This window comes from Mesoplodon bidens (genome assembly GCF_964165515.1).
Source record: "Mesoplodon bidens genome assembly, chromosome: 14".
NCBI lineage: Eukaryota > Metazoa > Chordata > Mammalia > Artiodactyla > Ziphiidae > Mesoplodon > Mesoplodon bidens.
In genome coordinates this window covers 17,580,775-17,600,833 of record NC_138170.1, presented here as the reverse complement: position 1 = coordinate 17,600,833, position 20,059 = coordinate 17,580,775, and the positions used below count along the sequence as shown (strand labels likewise).

The window sequence follows — 20,059 nt, the reverse complement described above, 5'->3', positions numbered from 1 at the left end:
TATAACCTTTATGTCTTTACCAGGGCAAATTTCTGAGTGTTTGCACTACCAGTAAGAAGTGTTGTGTAGATCAGAAGTCAGGTGACAGTGGCATCATTAATAACATGACCTTTCTCACAAGCTGGTCAGAAATTTGACGCACTTCTTGTAAATCTAGACTTAGTATGATTTATTCTCAGAAATGATACGGGAAAATACCAGCCCAAGATTCAGAATTTGGGAAAACCTCTATTTTTTTTTTTTTTTTTTTTTTTTTCTTTTGCAGTACATAGGCCTCTCACTGCTGTGGCCTCTCCCGCTGCGGAGCACAGGCTCCGGACGCGCAGGCTCAGCGGCCATGGCTCACGGGCCCAGCCGCTCCGCGGCATGTGGGATCTTCCTGGACCGGGGCACGAACCCGTGTCCCCTGCATTGGCAGGCGGACCCTCAACCACTGCGCCACCAGGGAAGCCCGGGAAAACCTCTTAATGCCCCTCAAATGCTTTAGTCTTTTCTTTAAAGCATCTTTTAAAAATTAAGATTAGACCAATGAGTGCTTCTTATTGGGAGCACGGGGTTTGTAGGAGTGTAGGAAACTAACAGGTGCCTGTGTGTTGGAGCAGGAATTCAGGGATGAAGTTGTCACCTGGCTTTAACGAGTCGTTAAACTCAGTTCCTACAGCTGTACACTCAACATCAAAACCGTCTCCTTTACATTCTGAGAACCCAGTGTAGATTCCACTACTTTTTTTTTTTTTTGCGGTACGCGGGCCTCTCACTGTTGTGGCCTCTCCCATTGCGGAGCACAGGCTCCAGATGCGCAGGCTCAGCGGCCATGGCTCACGGGCCCAGCGGCTCTGCGGCATGTGGGATCTCTGCCCTGGACCGGGGCACGAACCCGCGTCCCCTGCATCGACAGGAGGACCCTCAACCACTGCGCCACCAGGGAAGCCCGATTCCACTACTTTTAACATTTTAATACAACGTTCTGTTCTAGAAAAAAATCCCCAAATTAAAGCATGGGAATGATCGTACGCTTTAAATATATTCATTTTAAATGAATAGGTTTGGACTTCCCTGGTGGCGCAGTGGTTGAGAGTCCGCCTGCCGATGCAGGGGACACGGGTTCGTGCCCTGGTCTGGGAAGATCCCACATGCCGCGGAGCGGCTGGGCCCGTGAGCCATGGCCGCTGAGCCTGCGCGTCCGGAGCCTGTGCTCCGCCAACGGGAGAGGCCACAACAGTGAGAGGCCCGTGTACCACAAAATAATAATAATAATAATAATAATTAATAAAGAAAGAAAGAAAGAAAGAAAGAAATAGGCTTCATTTAAAATGAATCTTAGAAATGTGTGGTTTTTATTGTTCCAAAAGGTCCCAAGTACATAGATAGAAGGGGGAAAGCACTTAACACAGAGGGACAAGAGAATAGGACAGGTCACGTCCATCTTCCTTCTCCTAAAGAAAACTAGAAAACAACAAAACTGCATCCAGAACAAGAAATCTTAAGGAAAGTCCAAAATGAAGAAATCCAGCATGAGATCATTTTTTTAATAGTGACAGTTATATCGACTTCAGTCAAGGCTGTTATCCTTTCCATGAAGAGTCCAGAGTTTGCAGGGACCACTGAAGTCAGGGAGGTGAGAGGTCCGGGTCTCCAGCAAATGGGACTGATTTCCTTACAATGAATCACACTCTTTACAACGTGAAGGAAATAAGGAAAGGCCAGACACTGCACGGCCTCAGCTTTGTGAGAACTGGAAATCGTACAGACGATTTGTAGGAGCGAATGGGCGGCACAGGTCTTAAGGTGCCCTTGGAGTTTCTGGTTTGGAGGTTTGCTTTGTATTTGTCAGCACCCAACACTTGCCTTCCTGCCACAAGCCCCTGGAGTCATATTGTTGTCTCATGCGTGTGTTCTCCAGTCTGCGAAACCTGGTTTGAAAGCTGCTTCTCAATTTGATTCCAGTTATCTTTACCTTTGTGGTCCACCCTCCGTTTTATCCTTGGTGATTAACCTCATTGAGAGCAGAGGAAGGACAGCGACCAGTTAAACAGCTGGCGTGTTGCAGTGAATTAGAGTAGTCAGTGTTCCAGTCAGAGATTCTCTCAACCCGGCGGATGCGTGCAACCAGAAAATACACATACAGCAACTGGGAATCCCCTTCTCAGGCCAATTTTAGTTCACATTGGACATATGCCTGGCTTTTCAGTTAAAGAAACAAGATTTCATTGTGATTTTGGGTAACCCTATTTTTACAGATTTCCATTGGTTATTTGCATGTTTTTAATTATAGCAGCCTAAGCGTTACTAAGAAAAATAGGTTTTTACAGACTCACAGACATAGAGAACAGACTTGTGGCTGCCAAAGGGGAAGGAGAGTAGGGGGAGAGATGGATGGGGAGTTTGGGGTTAGCAGATGCAAACTAGTATATAGAGGATGGATAAACAACAGGGTCCTACTGTAGAGCACAGGGAACTACATTCAATATCCTATGATAAACCATAGTGGAAAAGTATATGAAAAAGAATGTATGTATATGTGTAACTGAATCACTTGGCTGCATGGCAGAAATTAACATAACACTGTAAATCAACTATACTTCAATAAAATAGTTGTTTTTTTTTTTTTTTTTTTTTTTTTTTTTTTGCGGTTCGCGGGCCTCTCACTGCCGTGGCCTCTCCCGTTGCGGAGCACAGGATCCGGACGCGCCGGCTCAGCGGCCATGACTCACGGGCCCAGCCACTCCGCGGCATGTGGGATACTCCCGAACCGGGGCACGAACCCGTGTCCACTGCACCGGCAGGCGGACTCTCAACCACTGCGCCACCAGGGAAGCCCTCAAAATAGTTGTTTTTAAAAAGGAAAAATAGGTTTTTAAAAATCTTAGGGAAGAAAATATTGTTATTTTTCAGCAGCTACTGTTTCTCCAAAAGCTTTTCATCAATGGTTGTGAATGCACTATACTTACTATTTTTTTCAAAGTATAGGTCCCTCTACTGTAGTAACAGAATGAGGATGTTTTTGCATTTTTGTGGATTTAGGGGCCACATTAGAGATTTTGACTGTGACCTCCTTGTTCTAAGCCCAAGTCTGCCTAGGCCTCAAGTCTGACCTGGAGTCTGTGTTTACAGTCGTCCGGGAGCAGATTGACAATTAGAATGTCCTTTCCTGTTCTGTCAGGGGAGGAGTGTGTTTCTCCCACTTTATCTCGCCCAAGACCCGGCCGGTACTCTGACCCCCAAGTACAGGCCTGCAGGAGTGTTTTCCTTTCACCAGACACGGTGCTCCTGTTAGCTTCCAGCATTGAAAGGATATGCAGTGTAGTAAAAATTACCACGTTCTGTTGTTGGCGACATTTATCTGATAGGAGTGTCACAACATGAATAATACGTGTGAAAGAGCTACAGTGCTGAGTGATGGTTCTGAGATGGAAACCGAAAATAAAATAATGCTCTGGTCTGCAGTAGCCACTGCCACACATAATAATCAACTCTGGCGTTTTGCATTTGACAGGATTTATTCAGTGTTTTATTTTGAAAAGAGTTTCTGAGCACAGAGCATTCTGGAGTTTACTGTGGTCACGGGCCAGGCCTGTGGATGTGGACCCTGAGTTGGCAGTGGTTGTGGAGACATTGTTGAGAGAGAGAAGGAAGGAATTTAATCTCTCTCAATCCTGGCAGCAGTCGTACGCGTTTGGTGGGACAAGTATAATTTATTGTCGCCACCATTTTACAGGCGAGAAACGAGAATCCCAGAGAGATTAAATGAATGATTTAATGATCCTATTATTTTACCCATTGTGTAGGCCTTTGAGGAGTTACTAGAGAGTTATAAGACACGATCCCTTCCCTCAAAGAGGTTATCATCCAGTAGGGGTCAAAAAGTTTATAATCTAATACCAGTAACCCATAAACTGAAAACTCACAGCCCCAGGTAGCCTGTAAACGTTAAAGAGACACAAATCGCGGGAAAGGGAGAGGGGGATGGGCAGCCCTCGCTGAGGACAGCACTGGTCAGTGACCTGATTCAGGGAGAGGCCGGGGGTGAGAAAAAAATGAAGAAGTAAGTGAAGTTGGAATCACATGAAAGGAAAACTGAACGATGTCAGGACAGGAAAATCTCGTGCAGAACAGGAAGCAAACCCATGGGTTTTGGAGGAGGAATGTAATAGGAACGTAACAGACCAGTAACACTGCAGTGGTCCTTGATGGCGCCCTATGACAGAGCATCCTTAGTGTTTGGAGCAGGGTCACTGGAAGCCACGTGGCATGGTAACTATTTCAGATAAAACACCTCTGTGGCTGTGACCAAGGTAGAATGCACTGGGGAAATGGTAGCCAGGGAGAGAGACCAGGGTAAGTGTTTTTCTATTCACTGAATCTAATAGGAAAGTTAGCATACAGTTCAAATTTGTCCTGGTTTCATCTTTTTGCAAACTCAGTATACTTTGCAGCTCTTCATAACTGCATGTTTTGAACTCTAAGATTAGATTTCAGGCTAAAATTCAATTTTTGTTTCTTCTCTTGTTTGATAACAAAGAGCTACGGTGCTTAGTGAATGGATATCATAATCCTACGGCCATTTGTCCTGAGACAGGCTGATGCAGGTGACATCAGAGCAAGTGGGTAGCTACACAGGGTGGAGGTGGGGTGCAAAATGAGGACACGAGAGTCTGCTCACCTTGAAGCTTTGGATTCTTGGGGCTTGTGGTCAGTCTTACTGTTCAATAGACAGGCAAATGGAAACTGGCCCGTGTGCCCCGTGGCCTTCTGAAGATGGTATATGGAGGAGAGAGAAAGCTGGACAGTTAATGAAAGGCAGTATTCTATACCCCTATCATTTAACCTCTTCTGTTCTTTCATTTAGGACAAAAGTGAGTGTATTTGCTATAAAAAGACTTAGCATTTTAAGTCTATTTGAGAAATAAGAAGATACTCTGAAATATGTCCCTTAAGTAACTAGACATTTGCTTAGGGAGCTTAACACAGTAAGGCTGTGTTAAGACAGATGTATGGATTCTTTTTTTTTTTTTTTTTTTACTGAAGTATAGTTGATTTACAATGTTCTGTTTCAGGTGTGATTCACAAAGTGATTCAGTTGTACGTACATATATATATATATATATATATATATATATATTCTTTTTCAGAGTCTTTTCCATTACAGGTTATTACAAAATATTGAATATAGTTCCCTGTGCTATACAGTAGGTCCCTGTTGTTTATTTTCTTGATAAATACATAGGAGTGTGTATCTGCTAATCCCAAGCTCCTGATTTGTCCCTCCCCCTCTTTTCCCTTTGGTCACCATAAGTTTGTTTTCTATGTCTGTGAGTCTGTTTCTGTTTTGTAAATAAGTTCATTTGTATCATTTTTTTAGATTCTTAATCCTGTCAGTTGGCTAAGGAATGTAGACTCAAAAGTGAGGACCTCCCAGTGCTGGGAAATAGGATGTGCCCTCATTTCTAAGTGACAAGAAAATCAAAAAGAAAGAAGGGCAGACAGATCCCAGCAGTGGCGGGGAGTTTACGAGATCAGAAGGTGGCTCCCCAGACTTTGGAGTCATTGGCTTCAAACATTATATTTCTCTTCCTGTCTTACCTGTGGTCCAGGAAGTGGGTAAGGACAGCCGAGTGGAGGGAAGAGGAGCAAAGCAGTGATGAGGGGATGGTTGAGGTTAGGTGGTCAGGAGCACTGACGGGGGTGGGGACCAGTGGATGCGGTGGTGTGGAATCCATGGCCTAGAATGACATAGCATCCTTTCCCTGTGAAGAAAATAATCCGAAGCAAACTAAGTGAAGTTTTAGCAGCTGTGAAAATTTTTACCTTTGCTTTTATTTTAAATCACTGCCAGAAATAAGGTACAAATTAAATACGTTTTTAAAAATCATATCTTCCCTCACTGACTGCTATTATTATGTCAGGGATCTGCTCTGATGAGAAAACTTAAGGACGTTTTTTACAGGATAAAGTACAAGTCATACTTAGGAATCATAATGGTCTCTTTAAATAACTTTCAGTTTTAGTAATATATACTTTGTATTAATTATTACTAGCTTAATTACAGATTACATTTGCACAATACTTCATTCTTTTATAAAAGCAGTTTCCCAGATACTCTGTCATCTCAGATTCCCAACATCTAAAACACAGAGAGAAATTCTATTTCTCATTTTAGAGAGAATTCTGAAAATCAGCTTGGTATTAATCAGCTGTTTTTTATTGAATGATTAAACACAAGGGAACCATGCTCATATATATGAGCTCTCATTTAATCATTTAGTCCTCATGATTAAACCATGATATAGTTAACACCTACATTTCCTCTGGCTCAGAGATGATGCCACAAACTGAGACGTGATTGATTCCGGAGTCTTTGGTTTGAAATCACTACAACTGGCTGAAGATGTGACTTACCTAAGCTCACTGAGCTAGTAAGTGATGGAAGAGGAAATAAAAATAGTCTGTTTTCCCTTAATTTTCCCATGTAACCCTAATGAAGAATTTTAATACGATGAATAATCAGTCTTAAAAACTCATTGCACAGTAAATAAAAACAAATATATTTAATGGTTGCTGTAAATAATTCTTATGTTTTGGGAAATTCTAACAGATTTAATTGTTTTAAGCGAGCTGTCTTTACTATTCCTTTGTATATTTAGTAGTACTCATTAGATGGAAAAATCACCTGGAAATATTTAGCTATAATTAAAGTAATGTTAGCAAGCAATTTTGCATTGAAATATTGGCGTTCAGTTCAATTCAACCAGTTAATTTTGGGCAAGGTGCTTTATTTAGTCTACACAAAGGTGAGTAGACAGTATCCCTCTTGGAGGAAATGTTCCGTCCTTCTTCAGAGGACTGTTCTTGCAAGAGATTATTATGATTCCTAAGCATGATTTTTATTCTACGTTGGGGGAAGTGTATCAGAAGAGGAGGAAATGGTTGAATGCAGATTGAGGTATATACTTATAAAACTGCAACACAAAAAGGAATGTAACAGTTACTATGAAAAAGAAAGGAAAAGAAAGTGCCTTGGAGGAGGATGAGAAGGGAGCTCTCATATCATATTGGAACAGAAGGGGAATCAGCAGAGGCTTCAAGACAGATGTGATATTTGAGATGAGCCTTCATGGATGGCGAGAAATCCAAAAGGCACATGGCGATAGGGCATTCACACACAAAGGGGATGCTGTAAGTAAAAGCAGAGATGGTAGTTTGCCTTACATGTAGTGTGTGTAGTTTAACAAAAAGGCACAAGGCTGAAAACTAGGACCTTGTTGTAGAAGGTCTTCAATACTGTAGAGTAAAAAACAAATCCCAGACTGGTACTAACACGATAGATTGTGCAAGTATCAGTGGTGGCAGTTAGTCTTTTTGAGTTTTGACTTCCTCACCTGCAATATGGAGATGATAATAATTACATTAAGTGTTGGATGTCAATGAGAAAACTTATGTGGAATTAACATAAAACACAAGCAGTGGCATCATCACCATCGTTATTGCTGTTATTGCTGTGTACGTGATGGTGTATGAAGATTGTAGAGCAGGGGAGCTTTTTGTTTGGATCTGCACTTAAGGAGAATTAAGTTGGCAGGAATGTATAGGATTTATTAATAATGGAAGAAAGAGAACCATCAAAAACCATTAATGTGAGGAGATGGGTTCAATATGGCGGAGTAGAACGACGTATGCTCACTCCCGCTTGTGAGAGCACTGGAATCACAACTAACTGCTGAATAATCATCGGCAGGAAGACACTGGAACTCACCAAAAGAGATACCCCACATCCAAAGACAAAGGGGAAGCCACAGTGAGATAGTAGGAGGGACACAATCACAGTAAAATCAAATCCCATGACTGTTGGGTGGGTGACTGACAGACTGGAGAACAGTTACACCACAGAAGTCCACCCACTGGAGTGAAGGTTCTGAGCCCCACATCAGGCTTCCCATCCTGGGTGTCTGGCAACGGGAGGAGGAATTCCCAGAGAATCAGACTGAAGGCTAGCGGGATTTGATTACAGGACTTTGACAGGACTGGGGGAAACAGAGACTCCACTCTTGGAGGGCACACACAGAGTAGTGTGCACATCAGGTCCCAGGGGAAGGAGCAGTGACCCCATACCTGCTAGTGTTGGACCTACCTGCTAGTGTTGGAGGGACTCCTGCAGAGGTGGGGGGTGGCTGTGGCTCACCAAGGGACAAGGACACTGGCAGCAGAAGTTCTGGGAAGTACTTCTTGGCATGAGCCCTGCCAGAGTCTGCCATTAGCCCCACCAAAGAGCCTGGAGCTGCCAGTGCTGGGTCGCCTCAAGCCAAACAACCAACAGGGAGGGAACTCAGCCTCACCAATCTACAGACAAGTGGATTAAGTTTTACTGAGCTCTGCTCACCGGAACAACACACAGCTCTACACACCACCAGTCCCTCCCATCAGGAAGCTTGCACAAACCTCTTAGATAGCCTCATCCACTAGAGGGTAGACAGCAGAAGCCAGAAGAACTACATTCCTGCAGCCTGTGGAACGAAAACCACATTCACAGAAAAACAGACAAAATGAAAAGGCAGAGGACTATGTGCCAGATGAAGGAACAAGATAATACCCCAGAAAAACAACTAAATGAAGTGGAGATGGGCAGCGTTCCAGAAAAGGAATTTAGAAAAATGATAGTGAAGATGATCCAGGACCTCAGAAAAAGAATGGAGGCAAAGATCGAGAAGATGCAAGAAATGTTTAACAGGGACTTCCCGGGTGGTGCAAGGGTTAATAATCCACCTGCCAATGCAGGGGACATGAGTTCGATCTCTAGTCTGGGAAGATCCCACATGCCACGGAGCAACTAAGCCTGTGCACCACAACTACTGAGCCTGCACACTAGAGCCCACAAACCACAACTCCAGAGCCTGAGTGCCACAACTACTGAAGCCCACATGCCTAGAGCCCGTGCTGCACAAAAAGAGAAGCCACCGCAATGAGAAGCCCGTGCACCACAGCAAAGAGTATCCCCCGCTCGACACAACTAGAGAAAGCCCGTGCACAGCAACAAAGACCCAATGCAGCCAAAACTAAATAAATAAAAAATAAATAAATTTATTTTTTTTAAAAAGAAATGTTTAACAAGGATGTAGAAGAATTAAAGAACAAACATCTAGAAGAATTAAAGAACAAACAGATGAACAATACAATAACTGAAATGAAAAATAAACTAAAAGTAATCAATAGCAGAATAACTGAGGCAGAAGAACGGATAAGCAATCTGGAAGAAAGAATGGTGGAATTTACTGCCGTGGGGCAGAATAAAGAAAAAAGAATGAAAAGAAGTGAGGACAGAATAAGAGACCTCTGGGACAACATTAAATGTACCAACATTCTCATTATAGGGGTCCCAGAAGGAGAAGAGAGAGAGAAAGGACCCGAGAACATATTTGAAGAGTTTATAGTCGAAAACTTCCCGAACATGGGAAAGCAAATAGCCACCCAAGTCCAGGAAGCACAGAGAGTCCCAGGCAGGATAAACCCAAAGAGAAACAGGTGGACACACATAGTAATCAAACTGACAAAAATTAAAGACAAAGGAAAATTATTAAAAGCAGCAAGGGGAAAACGACAAATAACATACAAGGGAAGTCCCATAAGGTTAACAGCTGATTTCTCAGCAGAAACTCTACAAGCCAGAAGGGAGTGGCATGATATATTTAAAGTGATGAAAGGGAAGAACCTACAACGAAGATTACTCTACCCAGTAAGGATCTCATTCAGATTCAACAGAGAAATCAAAAGCTTAACAGACAAGCAAAAGCTAAGAGAATTCAACACCACCAAACCAGCTCTACAGCAAATGCTAAAGGAACTTCTCCAAGTGGGAAACACAAGAGAAGAAAAGGACCTACAAAAACAAACCCAAAACAATTAAGAAAATGGTCATAGGAACATACATATCGGTAATTACCTTAAATATGAATGGATTAACTGCTCCAACCAAAAGACACAGGCTCACTTAGTAGGTACAGAAACAAGACCGTATATATGCTGTCTACAAGACACCCATTTCAGACCTAGGGACACATACAGACTGAAAGTGAGGGGATGGAAAAAGATATTCCATGCCAGTGGAAATCAAAGGAAGCTGGAGAAGCAATACTCATATCAGATAAAATAGACTTTAAAGTAAAGAATGTTACAAGAGACAAGGAAAGACACTACATACGCTCAGTGGATCAATCCAAGAAGAAGATATAACAATGTTAAATATATCTGCTCCCAACATAGGAGCACCTCAGTACATAAAGCAAATGCTAACAGCTATAAAAGAGGAAATCAATGTTAACACAGTAATAGTGGGGGACTTTAACACCTCACTTACACCAATGGACAGATCATGCAAACAGAAAATTAATAAGGAAACACAAGCTTTAAATGACACAATAGACCAGATAGATTTAATTGATATTTATAGGACATTCCATCCGAAAACAGCAGATTACACTTTCTTCTCAAGTTCACATGGAACGTTCTCCAGGATAGATCACATCTTGGGTCAAAAATCAAGCCTCGGTAAATTTAAGAAAATTGAAATCACATCAAGCATCTTTTCCATCCACAGCACTGTGAGATTAGAAATCAGTTACAGGGGAAAAACGTAAAAAACATAAATACATGGAGGCTAAACAATATGTTACTAAATAACCAACAGACCACTGAAGAAATCAAAGAGGAAGTAAAAAAATACCTAGAGACAAATGACAATGAAAACACTACGATCCAAAACCTGTGGGATACAGCAAAAGCAGTTCTGAGAGCAAAGTTTATAGGAGTGCAGTCCTACCTCAAGAAACAAGAGAAATCTCAAATAAACATTCTAACCTTACACCTAAAGGAACTAGAGAAAGAAGAACAAACAAAACCCAAAGTTAGTAGAAGGAAAGAAAACATAAAGATCAGAGCAGAAATAAATGAAATAGAAACAAAGAAAACAATAGCAAAGATCAATAAAACTACAAGCTGGTTCCTTGAGAAGATAAATGAAATTGATAAACCTTTAGACTCATCAAGAAAAAGAGGGAGAGGACTCAAATCAATAAAATTAGAAATGGAAAAGGAGAAGTTACAACAGACACTGCAGAAATACAAAGCATCCTAAGAGACTACTACAAGAGACTCTATGCCAATAAAATGGACAACCTGGAAGAAATGGACAAATTCATAGAAAGGTATAACCTTCCAAGACTGAACCAGGAAGAAACAAAATATGAACAGACCAATCACAAGTAATGAAATTGAAACTGAGATTAAAAATCTTCCAACAAACAAAAGTCCAGGACCAGATGGCTTCACAGGTGAATTCTATCAAACATTTAGAGAAGAGCTAACACCCATCCTTCTCAAACTCTTCCAAAAACTTGCAGAGGAAGGAACACTCCCAAACTCATTCTATGAGGCCACCATCACCCTGATACAAAACCAGACAATGATACTACAAAAAAAGCAAATTACAGAACAATATCACTGATGAATATAGATGCAAAAATCCTCAAGAAAATACTAGCAGACAGAATCCAACAACACATTAGAAGGATCACACACCATGAGCAAGTGGGATTTATCCAAGGGATGCAAGGATTCTTCATTATACTCAAATCAATCAATGTGATACACCATATTAACAAATTGAAGAATAAAAACAATGTGGTCATCTCAATAGATGCAGAAAAAGATTTTGACAAAATTCAACACCCATTTATGATAAAAAAAAAAAAAAACACTCTCCAGAAAGTGAGCATAGAGGGAACCTACCTCCACATAACAAAGGCCATATATGACAAACCAACAGCAAACATCATTCTCAGTGGTGGAAAACTGAAAGCATTCCTCTCAGATCAGGAAGAAGACAAGGATGTCCACTTTCGCCACTGTTATTCAACATAGTTTTGGAAGTCCTAACCATGGTAATCAGAGAAGAAAAATAAATGAAAGGAATACAAATTGGAAAAGAAGAAGTGAAACTGTCACTGTTTGCAGATGGCATGGTAGTATACATTGATAATCCTAAAGATGCTACCAGAAACTACTAGAGCTAATCAATGAATTTGGTAAAGTTGCAGGATACAAAATTAATGCACAGAAATCTCTTGCATTCGTATTCACTAACAATGAAAGATCAGAAAGAGAAATTAAGAAAACAATCCCATTCCCCATTGCAACAAAAGGAATAAAATACTTAGGAATAACCCTACCTAAGGAGGTAAAAGACCTGTACTCAGAAAACTATTTGACACTGATGAGAGAAATCAAAGATGATACAAACAGCTGGAGAGATGTACCATGTTCTTGGATTGGAAGAATCAATATTGTGAAAATGACTATACTACCCAAAGCAATCTACAGATTCAGTGTAATCCCTATCGAATTACCAATGGCATTTTTTACAGAACTAGACAAAAGATCTTAAAATTTGTGTGGAGATACAGAGGACCCTGAATAGCCAAAGCAGTCTTGAGGGGAAAAAAATGGAGCTGGAGGAATCAGACTCTCTGACTTCAGCCTATACTACAAAGCTACAGTAATCAAGACAGTATGGTACTGGCACAAAAATGGAAATATAGATCAATGGAACAGGATAGAAAGCCCAGAGATAAACCCACCCACCTGTTGTCAAGTAATCTATGACAAAGGAGGCAAGGATACACAGTGGAGAGAAGACAGTCTCTTCAGTAAGTGGTGCTGGGAAAACTGGACAGGTACATGTAAAAGAATGAAACTAGAACACTCCCTAACACCATACACGAAAATAAACTCAAAATGGATTAAAGACCTAAATGTAAGACTGAACACTATAAAACTCTTAGAAGAAAACAAAGGAAGAACACTCTTTGACATAAATCACACCAAGATCTTTTTTGACCCACCTCCTAGAGTAATGAAAATGAAAGCAAAAATAAACAAATTGGACCTAATGAAAATTAAAAGCTTTTGCAAAGCAAAGGAAACTATAAATAAGACGAAAAGACAACCCTCAGAATGGGAGAAAATGTTTGCAAACGAATCAACAAAGGGTTAATCTCCAAAATATGTAAATAGCTTATGCAGCTCAATATTACAAAAACAAACCAATCAAAAAATGGGCCTACGACCTAAATAGACATTTCTCCAAAGGAGACGTGCAGATGGCCAAGAGGCACATGAAAAGCTGCTCAACATCACTAATTAATAGAGAAGTGCCAATCAAAACTACAGTGAAGTATCACCTCACACCAGCTAGAATGGGCATCATAAGAAAATCTAGAAACAACAAATGCTGGAGAGGGTGTAGAGAAGAGGGAACCCTCTTGCACTGTTGGTGGGAATGTAAATTGATACAGCCATTATGGAGAACAGTATGGAGTTTCCTTAAAAAACAAAAACTGGGGCTTCCCTGGTGGCGCAGTGGTTGAGAGTCCGCCTGCCGATGCAGGGGACACGGGTTCGTGCCCCGGTCTGTGAAGATCCCACATACCGCAGAGCGGCTAGGCCCGTGAGCCATGGCTGCTGAGCCTGCGCGTCCGGAGCCTGTGCTCTGCAAGGGGAGAGGCCACAACAGTGAGAGGCCCGCCTACCGCAAAAAAAAAAAAAAAAAAAAAAAAAAAAAAAACTGAAATTATCATATGACCCAGCAATCCCACTACTGGGCACATGCCCAGAGAAAACCATAATTCAAAAAGACACATGCACCCCAATGTTCATTGCAGCACTGTTTACAATAGCCAGGTCATAGAAGCAACCCAAATGCCCATTGACAGATGAATGGTTAAAGAAGATGTGGTACATGTATACAGTGGAGTATTATTCAACCGTAAAAAGGAACGAAATTGGGTCATTTGTAGAGTCGCGGATGGACCTAGGGTCTGTCATATAGAGTGAAGTAAGTCAGAAAGAGAGAAGCAAATATCGTATATTAACACATATATGTGGAATCTAGAAAAATGGTACAGATGTGAACCAGTTTGCAAGGCAGAAATAGAGACACAGATGTAGAGAACAATCGTATGGACACCAAGGGGGGAAAGTGGCGGTGAGGTGTGGTCAGAAGAATTGGGAAATTGGGATTGACGTATATACACGAATATGTATAAAATAGATAACTAATAAGAACCTGCTGTATAAAACAATAAATAAATAAAATACAATTTAAAAAATAAAGAAACCATTAATGTCCTGTGGTTAAAAATAATGAAGGTGTGATTAGGGTGGTAGTTCAGGTAACCAGAAAGAAAGGTAGAGATATTGCAGAGATACTAATTCAAAAACGTACTGAGAACCACCTGTCTTCCTGGACACAAATTCAGAAGTGCTGCTTAGCATCCTCCTCAAAAGAGACAGCAGATACAGGACAGAACAGGCAGGTACTTGGGGAGAAGAGGTGCGAGGGTCATAAAGGGACACTGGATCTTCCTTTGCTTTCCACTGGAGAAACCTTGGTAACATCAGGATGGAGAAGGGACACCTCGAGTGTCTAGGAGTTTGACCACCCAATGGCACGTGTGTCACAGTAGGTGAGAGGTGATATAGGGTCAGTCAATCCTTCCCCGGTGGGTTTGAACACGCTCACTGTCCTTGTTCTCCGGGTGGGTCCACGCTCTCTGTGGTGCTGGGGGAAGAGAGTTACCCAAGAAAAGAAAGCACAAGAGCAGCCTCAAGAAACTCTCCCTTCAGACACCTGACAGAATCCCTTTTCAACCTCCTGCCCCACAACCAAGGGACGTGAGAAATTGTCTTCACCTAAAGAGAGAATTTCTTACTTTTCTCAAAGTGGATCAACTCCTGCCTCTGTACTTGCTTAGATTTGGAAGTGGAAGGAATCAAGAAATAGGGTTCAGAACTGATTTGTAAATTCCAAGTCACTTTCCTGGTAATCAGAAATGGATTCGATTGAATTCCACCCTCATTTAGTGAATGCAGATATCTTCCAGGAGAAGGAACTGGAGAAAAATACTGGATGTGAATGCAACAGACCCCTCCCCACCTTGCTGTCTCTCACAGTTTAGTGAGAGTGTATGTCAAAAAGCATATGAAATATTACATGCTGAGCCTAAGTTGTGTTCTCATAGTGTTATAAAAATCACAGCACTCTCTCTTTATTTCATATGTGTAATTGGTTTTTTCACTTCTCTATGAATGACATTTTTATGAAGACCAAAATGATGTGTGGGACCTATTGGAAACTTACACTGATAGGAGTTTCTAATAAAATAAATAGCCCCTCTAATAATGATGCCTAATGTTTAAAGTACTTTGTTCATTACTTCAGAAACTTCCTGTAAATTTTGTGGGAAGCAGCTCCCTTTGTATGGCATTTTCCATAGAACTTTTACTACTGGGTTGTCCCTTTACTTAGGAGCTTAAATGAAATGAAAATAGGACAGGCTTGTAGATCTTTTTAAGGTATAAAGGGTTGATGGCAATAGCCATTGAACCAAGAATTGGTAAGATTAGGGAAAGAAATGATAAAAGTGGGTTTTAAATCCTTTTTTTAAAAAAAAATCCCTTTCAGGGCTTCCCTGGTGGCGCAGTGGTTGAGAGTCCGCCTGCCGATGCAGGGGACGTGGGTTTGTGCCCCGGTCCGGGAAGATCCCACATGCCGCGGAGCGGCTGGGCCCGTGAGCCATGGCCGCTGAGCCTGTGCGTCCGGAGCCTGTGCTCCACAATGGGAGAGGCCACGACAGTGAGAGGCCTGCGTACCGCAAAAAAAAAAAAAAAAAAAATCCCTTTCATTTCTATTCATCTCTTGTTCATTCGTTATCCCGTCTATGCTTATGAAGGCAGACTTGTGAAACTGCTTTGTATGCTACTGAGTTTAAATACTCTCTGTATTACAACGTTGTTTGTTTTTCCCTCCCTTTAGGAGATGACCTGGCTTCCACCACTTTCAGCTATTCCAGCACCTGGAAAAGTGGAACCGAGCAAATTTCCATTTCCAAATAAGGTGAGATCCTGCGTTGCCCAGGTTGAATAGGCTTTACTCACACAGAGATTTTTAGTGGACAGTGGGTTTCCCTTGATTGTCTTTTCCTCTGTAAATATTCCTGCTACAGGCACATGGATCTGATTTTCAACAGTTTGCAAGCATAGGTCTGTTCATTCCAAGGGAAGAAATCAAACTTGCAGTCCTACCTACCTCCACTTCCATACTTCCTGCAAAATATGATGAATATTACAATTATCATGTTATCTAAAAACACTTGTGAAGTTGAAATGCATCTTACGATCATTTTATACATCCAGTGTGATTGTATGTCTTGTTTTTTCCTGAAAAGCTGTTATTAAATTAATGATGTATTTTAAAATCAAGGACATGAAGTATATAATTTCTCGGTTATCTTTTATAAAGCTGAAACTATTTCCTAGGACTTTAAAAAAATGATTTCCATATTTTCTAAGAACCAGCATACACAAAATATCAGCTACAAAATATATTTAAATTATACATGAGTCTAATAAGTTTTGATTTTTCTTAACCATCCAACATGTAATTACATATTCATTATAAAGATGAAATTATGCACATAGAAGAAAGTATGAAAGTTGCTCATGCCCTTGTCCAGATTTTACTTCCCTACCCACAGATTACTATCACGAGTTTGGTGTATACCATTTCAGTCATTTTCCCTGTGCATTATATACCCATATGTGCATATGCAGTTTTTTAAAAATCCTAAATGGTATAGTACTAAAAGTACTTTTTCTAAGAGTAGACTTTTTTCCAGATACACACAGTACATAAATATCATTGCTAAATATTAACATCACAACGTTCTAAAGTAAATTATTGAAATAATTGTTCATTATTATCACAATGGTAAATTCCATTCTAAGAGTCGGTTTTTATTTCCCTTAACAAGGTGTATTTAGAGATCTTCCCAAGTGAATATGTAGAGATTTTCTTACTTTTTCTTGACGGCAGCAAAATATCTCATAGTATGAATTTGCTGTAATTTATTTGCTCAAGCTCCTTTAATGGACATTGAGACTGTTAATGGTTTGCTGTTAACACAAACACTATTACAACACAGAGTTTTTGTAAGTGCCTCTGTGTGTGCCTCTTATTCAGTGTCTCTTGTCCAGACACCTAGAACAGGAGCTGGGGTGCTGGAGGCATCAGAAGCCTTATTTACCCTTGACTATGTTTCAAGAGTATTTTTTTTTTTTTTTTTTTTTTTTTTCTTTTTGCGGTACGCGGGCCTCTCACTGCTGTGGCCTCTCCCGTTGCGGAGCACAGGCTCTGGACGCGCAGGCCCAGCGGCCATGGCTCACGGGCCCAGCCGCTCCGCGGCATGTGGGATCCTCCCAGACCGGGGCACGAACCCGTATCCCCTGCATCGGCAGGCAGACTCTCAACCACTGCGCCACCAGGGAGGCCCTCAAGAGTATTTTTTTATGCATCTTTGCCAATGTTTAATATTATCTGGTTTTTTATCATCGTGTCTGTAGTATGGATGAAAAACTGTTATTTCGTTAATTTGCACTTCTCCAGTAATTTCTGAGTTTGAGCATTGACTGTTTTTCCTTTGCAAATTGCCCATTCATGTCCATTGCCACTTTAAAAAAATGATTTGTAGGAACTCCTTATATCTTACTCATTTGCCTGTTCTATATGATGCAACTATTTTCTTGCAACCTTACTTATGTACCTTTTATACTAGCAAAGTGTTTAATTTTCATGTCAGAGAAAAAAGATTTTTCCCAGCCCAACATTCTAACAACGTTCTCTATTTTATTGTAATTCTTTTATAATTTCTGTTTTTAGGTTTAAAAAAATTTTTTGTTTGCATTGGTGTGTCATAGGATTCTAGCCTTATTCTTTTCATTGGTTGAGTAGATTATGACAACACTATCAACAAATTAGCCCATCTTCCCCCCACTGGTTTGAAATACCACCTACATCAACAACTGAAAATCTCATAAATACACAGTTTTGTTTCAGGACTGTCTATTCTGTTCTTTTGATATATTCATCTCATTCTTTACCAATAACTCATTGTTTAAGTCAGAGGTCAAATAACTTTTTATTTAAAGGATCAGATAGTAAATGGTTTAGGCTTTGCAGACAGTATCTGAATGAATGAATGTGACTGTGTTCAAATAAAACTTTATTTACAGAAACACAATTAGTAAAGAAGTCTTACAACTCAATAATAGAAAGAGAACTCGTTTTAAGAATAGGCAAAGGATTTAAATAGACATTTCTCCAAAGGTGATCTACAGATAGCTAATAATCATATGAAAAGACACTATTGCTATCATTTAGGAAATGCAGATCAGAACTACCGTGAGATACTCCTTCACACCTACTTAAAGGGCTAAAATCAAAGACAGACAATACCCAGTGTTCACAAGAGTGTGGAGAAATTGGAGCCCTGATGTCAGTTGCTGGTGGGACCTTAAATGGTGCAGCCTCTTTGGAAAAGTTTCAACATTTCCTCAAAGGTTAAACATTGCATTATTGTATGACCCAGCAATTCCACTCCTAGGTATATCCCCAAGAGAATTGAAAACACACGTCTGCAAAAAATGTTTTACATGCATGTTCACAGCAGCATTGTTCATAACAGCCAAAAAGTGGAAGCAATACAAATGTCCATCAACTGATGAATAGATCAACAAAAGTGATACATCTTTATAATGAAATATTATGCCACATAAAAAGGAATGAAGCACTGATACATGATTCAACATGGATGAACCTTGAAAATATGCTGAGCAAAGGTGAAAGACCAGTCACAAATGACAACATTTTATATGATTTCATATATTTGAAATGTCCAGAAGAGGCAAATACAGAGAGACAGAAAATAGATTAGTGGTTGCTTACAGCTTAGGGGTAGGGAGAGAGGGTTGAGTGACAGCTAAAGGATAAAAGCTTTTTTTTGAAGTGTTGAAAATGTCCCAAAGTCCCTTAATAAGAATGATTCCAATGTGTTATTGTTAAATATAATAATTTCTTATTCTGTGTCCAGCTGAGGGTACTTCCTTCTATTTTTCTAGCTTTCTGAATATTTTAAAGGTTTGAATTTTCTTTCCATTTAAAAAAATTAAGGTATAATTTACAAACAGGCACTTGCCTGGTGGCACAGTGGTTAAGAATCCACGTGCCAATGCAGGGGACATGGGATCGAGCCCTGGTCCAAGAAGATCCCACATGCCTCGGAGCAACTAAGCCCGTGCGCCACAACTACTGAGCCTGCGCTCTGGAGCCCACGAGCCACAACTGCCAAAGCCCGCATGCCTAGAGCCCATGCTGAACAATAAGAGAAGCCACCGCAATGAGAAGCCTGCACACCTCAACGAAGAGTAGCCCCTGCTCACCACAACTAGAGAAAGCCTGCATGCAGCAATGAAGACCCATTGTGGCCAAAAAAAAAAAAATAGGTGACTTTACAGAATGTGGGGACATTACATGATTTTAATAATGCTTTTCTTTCAAAAAGTTCACAGTAAGTGCTGGTAATGTATCTTGTATCGGACTTCCCTGGCAGTCCAGTGGCTGAGACTCCATGCTCCCAATGCAGGGGGCCCAGGTTTGATCCCTGGTCGGGGAACTAGATCCCACATGCCGCAACTAAGAGTTCACAGGCTGCAACTAAAAGATCCCACAGCTAAGACCTGGCACAGACAAATAAATAAATAAATATTTTCAAAAAATTTTATCTTCTATCAATGAAATAAGACTTCATTAGTGTCCTTTCTACTCTGATGAACCACCATAAACTTAGTGACTCAGCGACAACATAAATTTATTATCTTACAACTCTGGAAGACAGAAGTCTGAAATCAGTTTCACAGAGCTAAAATTGAGGTGTCGTCAGGGCTGCGTTTCTTCTGAATGTTTTAGGGGAGAATCTGTTCTCTTGTCTTTCTCGGCTTCTAGAGGCTTCACTTCTTACTTAGCTTGTGGCCCTCATCATGCCAACTGCTGACGTCCTTGTCACATCTTCTCTGACACTCCTGCCTCCTCCTTTCCCTTATAAGGAACTTTGTGATGATACTGGGCCCACCTGGATAATCTAGGATAATCTCCCATCTCAAAATCATTAATTGAATC

The 20,059-nt window shown here is 40.7% G+C and overlaps 1 protein-coding gene across 1 annotated transcript in view; it reads left to right on the top strand.

Annotated features, from left to right (window-relative positions):
• AFF3 (ALF transcription elongation factor 3) overlaps positions 1-20,059 on the top strand; it is a 555,628-nt gene that overhangs the window by 352,262 nt on the left and 183,307 nt on the right. The window contains exon 8 of the mRNA XM_081253559.1: positions 15,863-15,943. Coding sequence (XP_081109685.1) covers positions 15,863-15,943 — 81 coding nt within the window. The remainder of the gene's footprint in view (positions 1-15,862; positions 15,944-20,059) is intronic.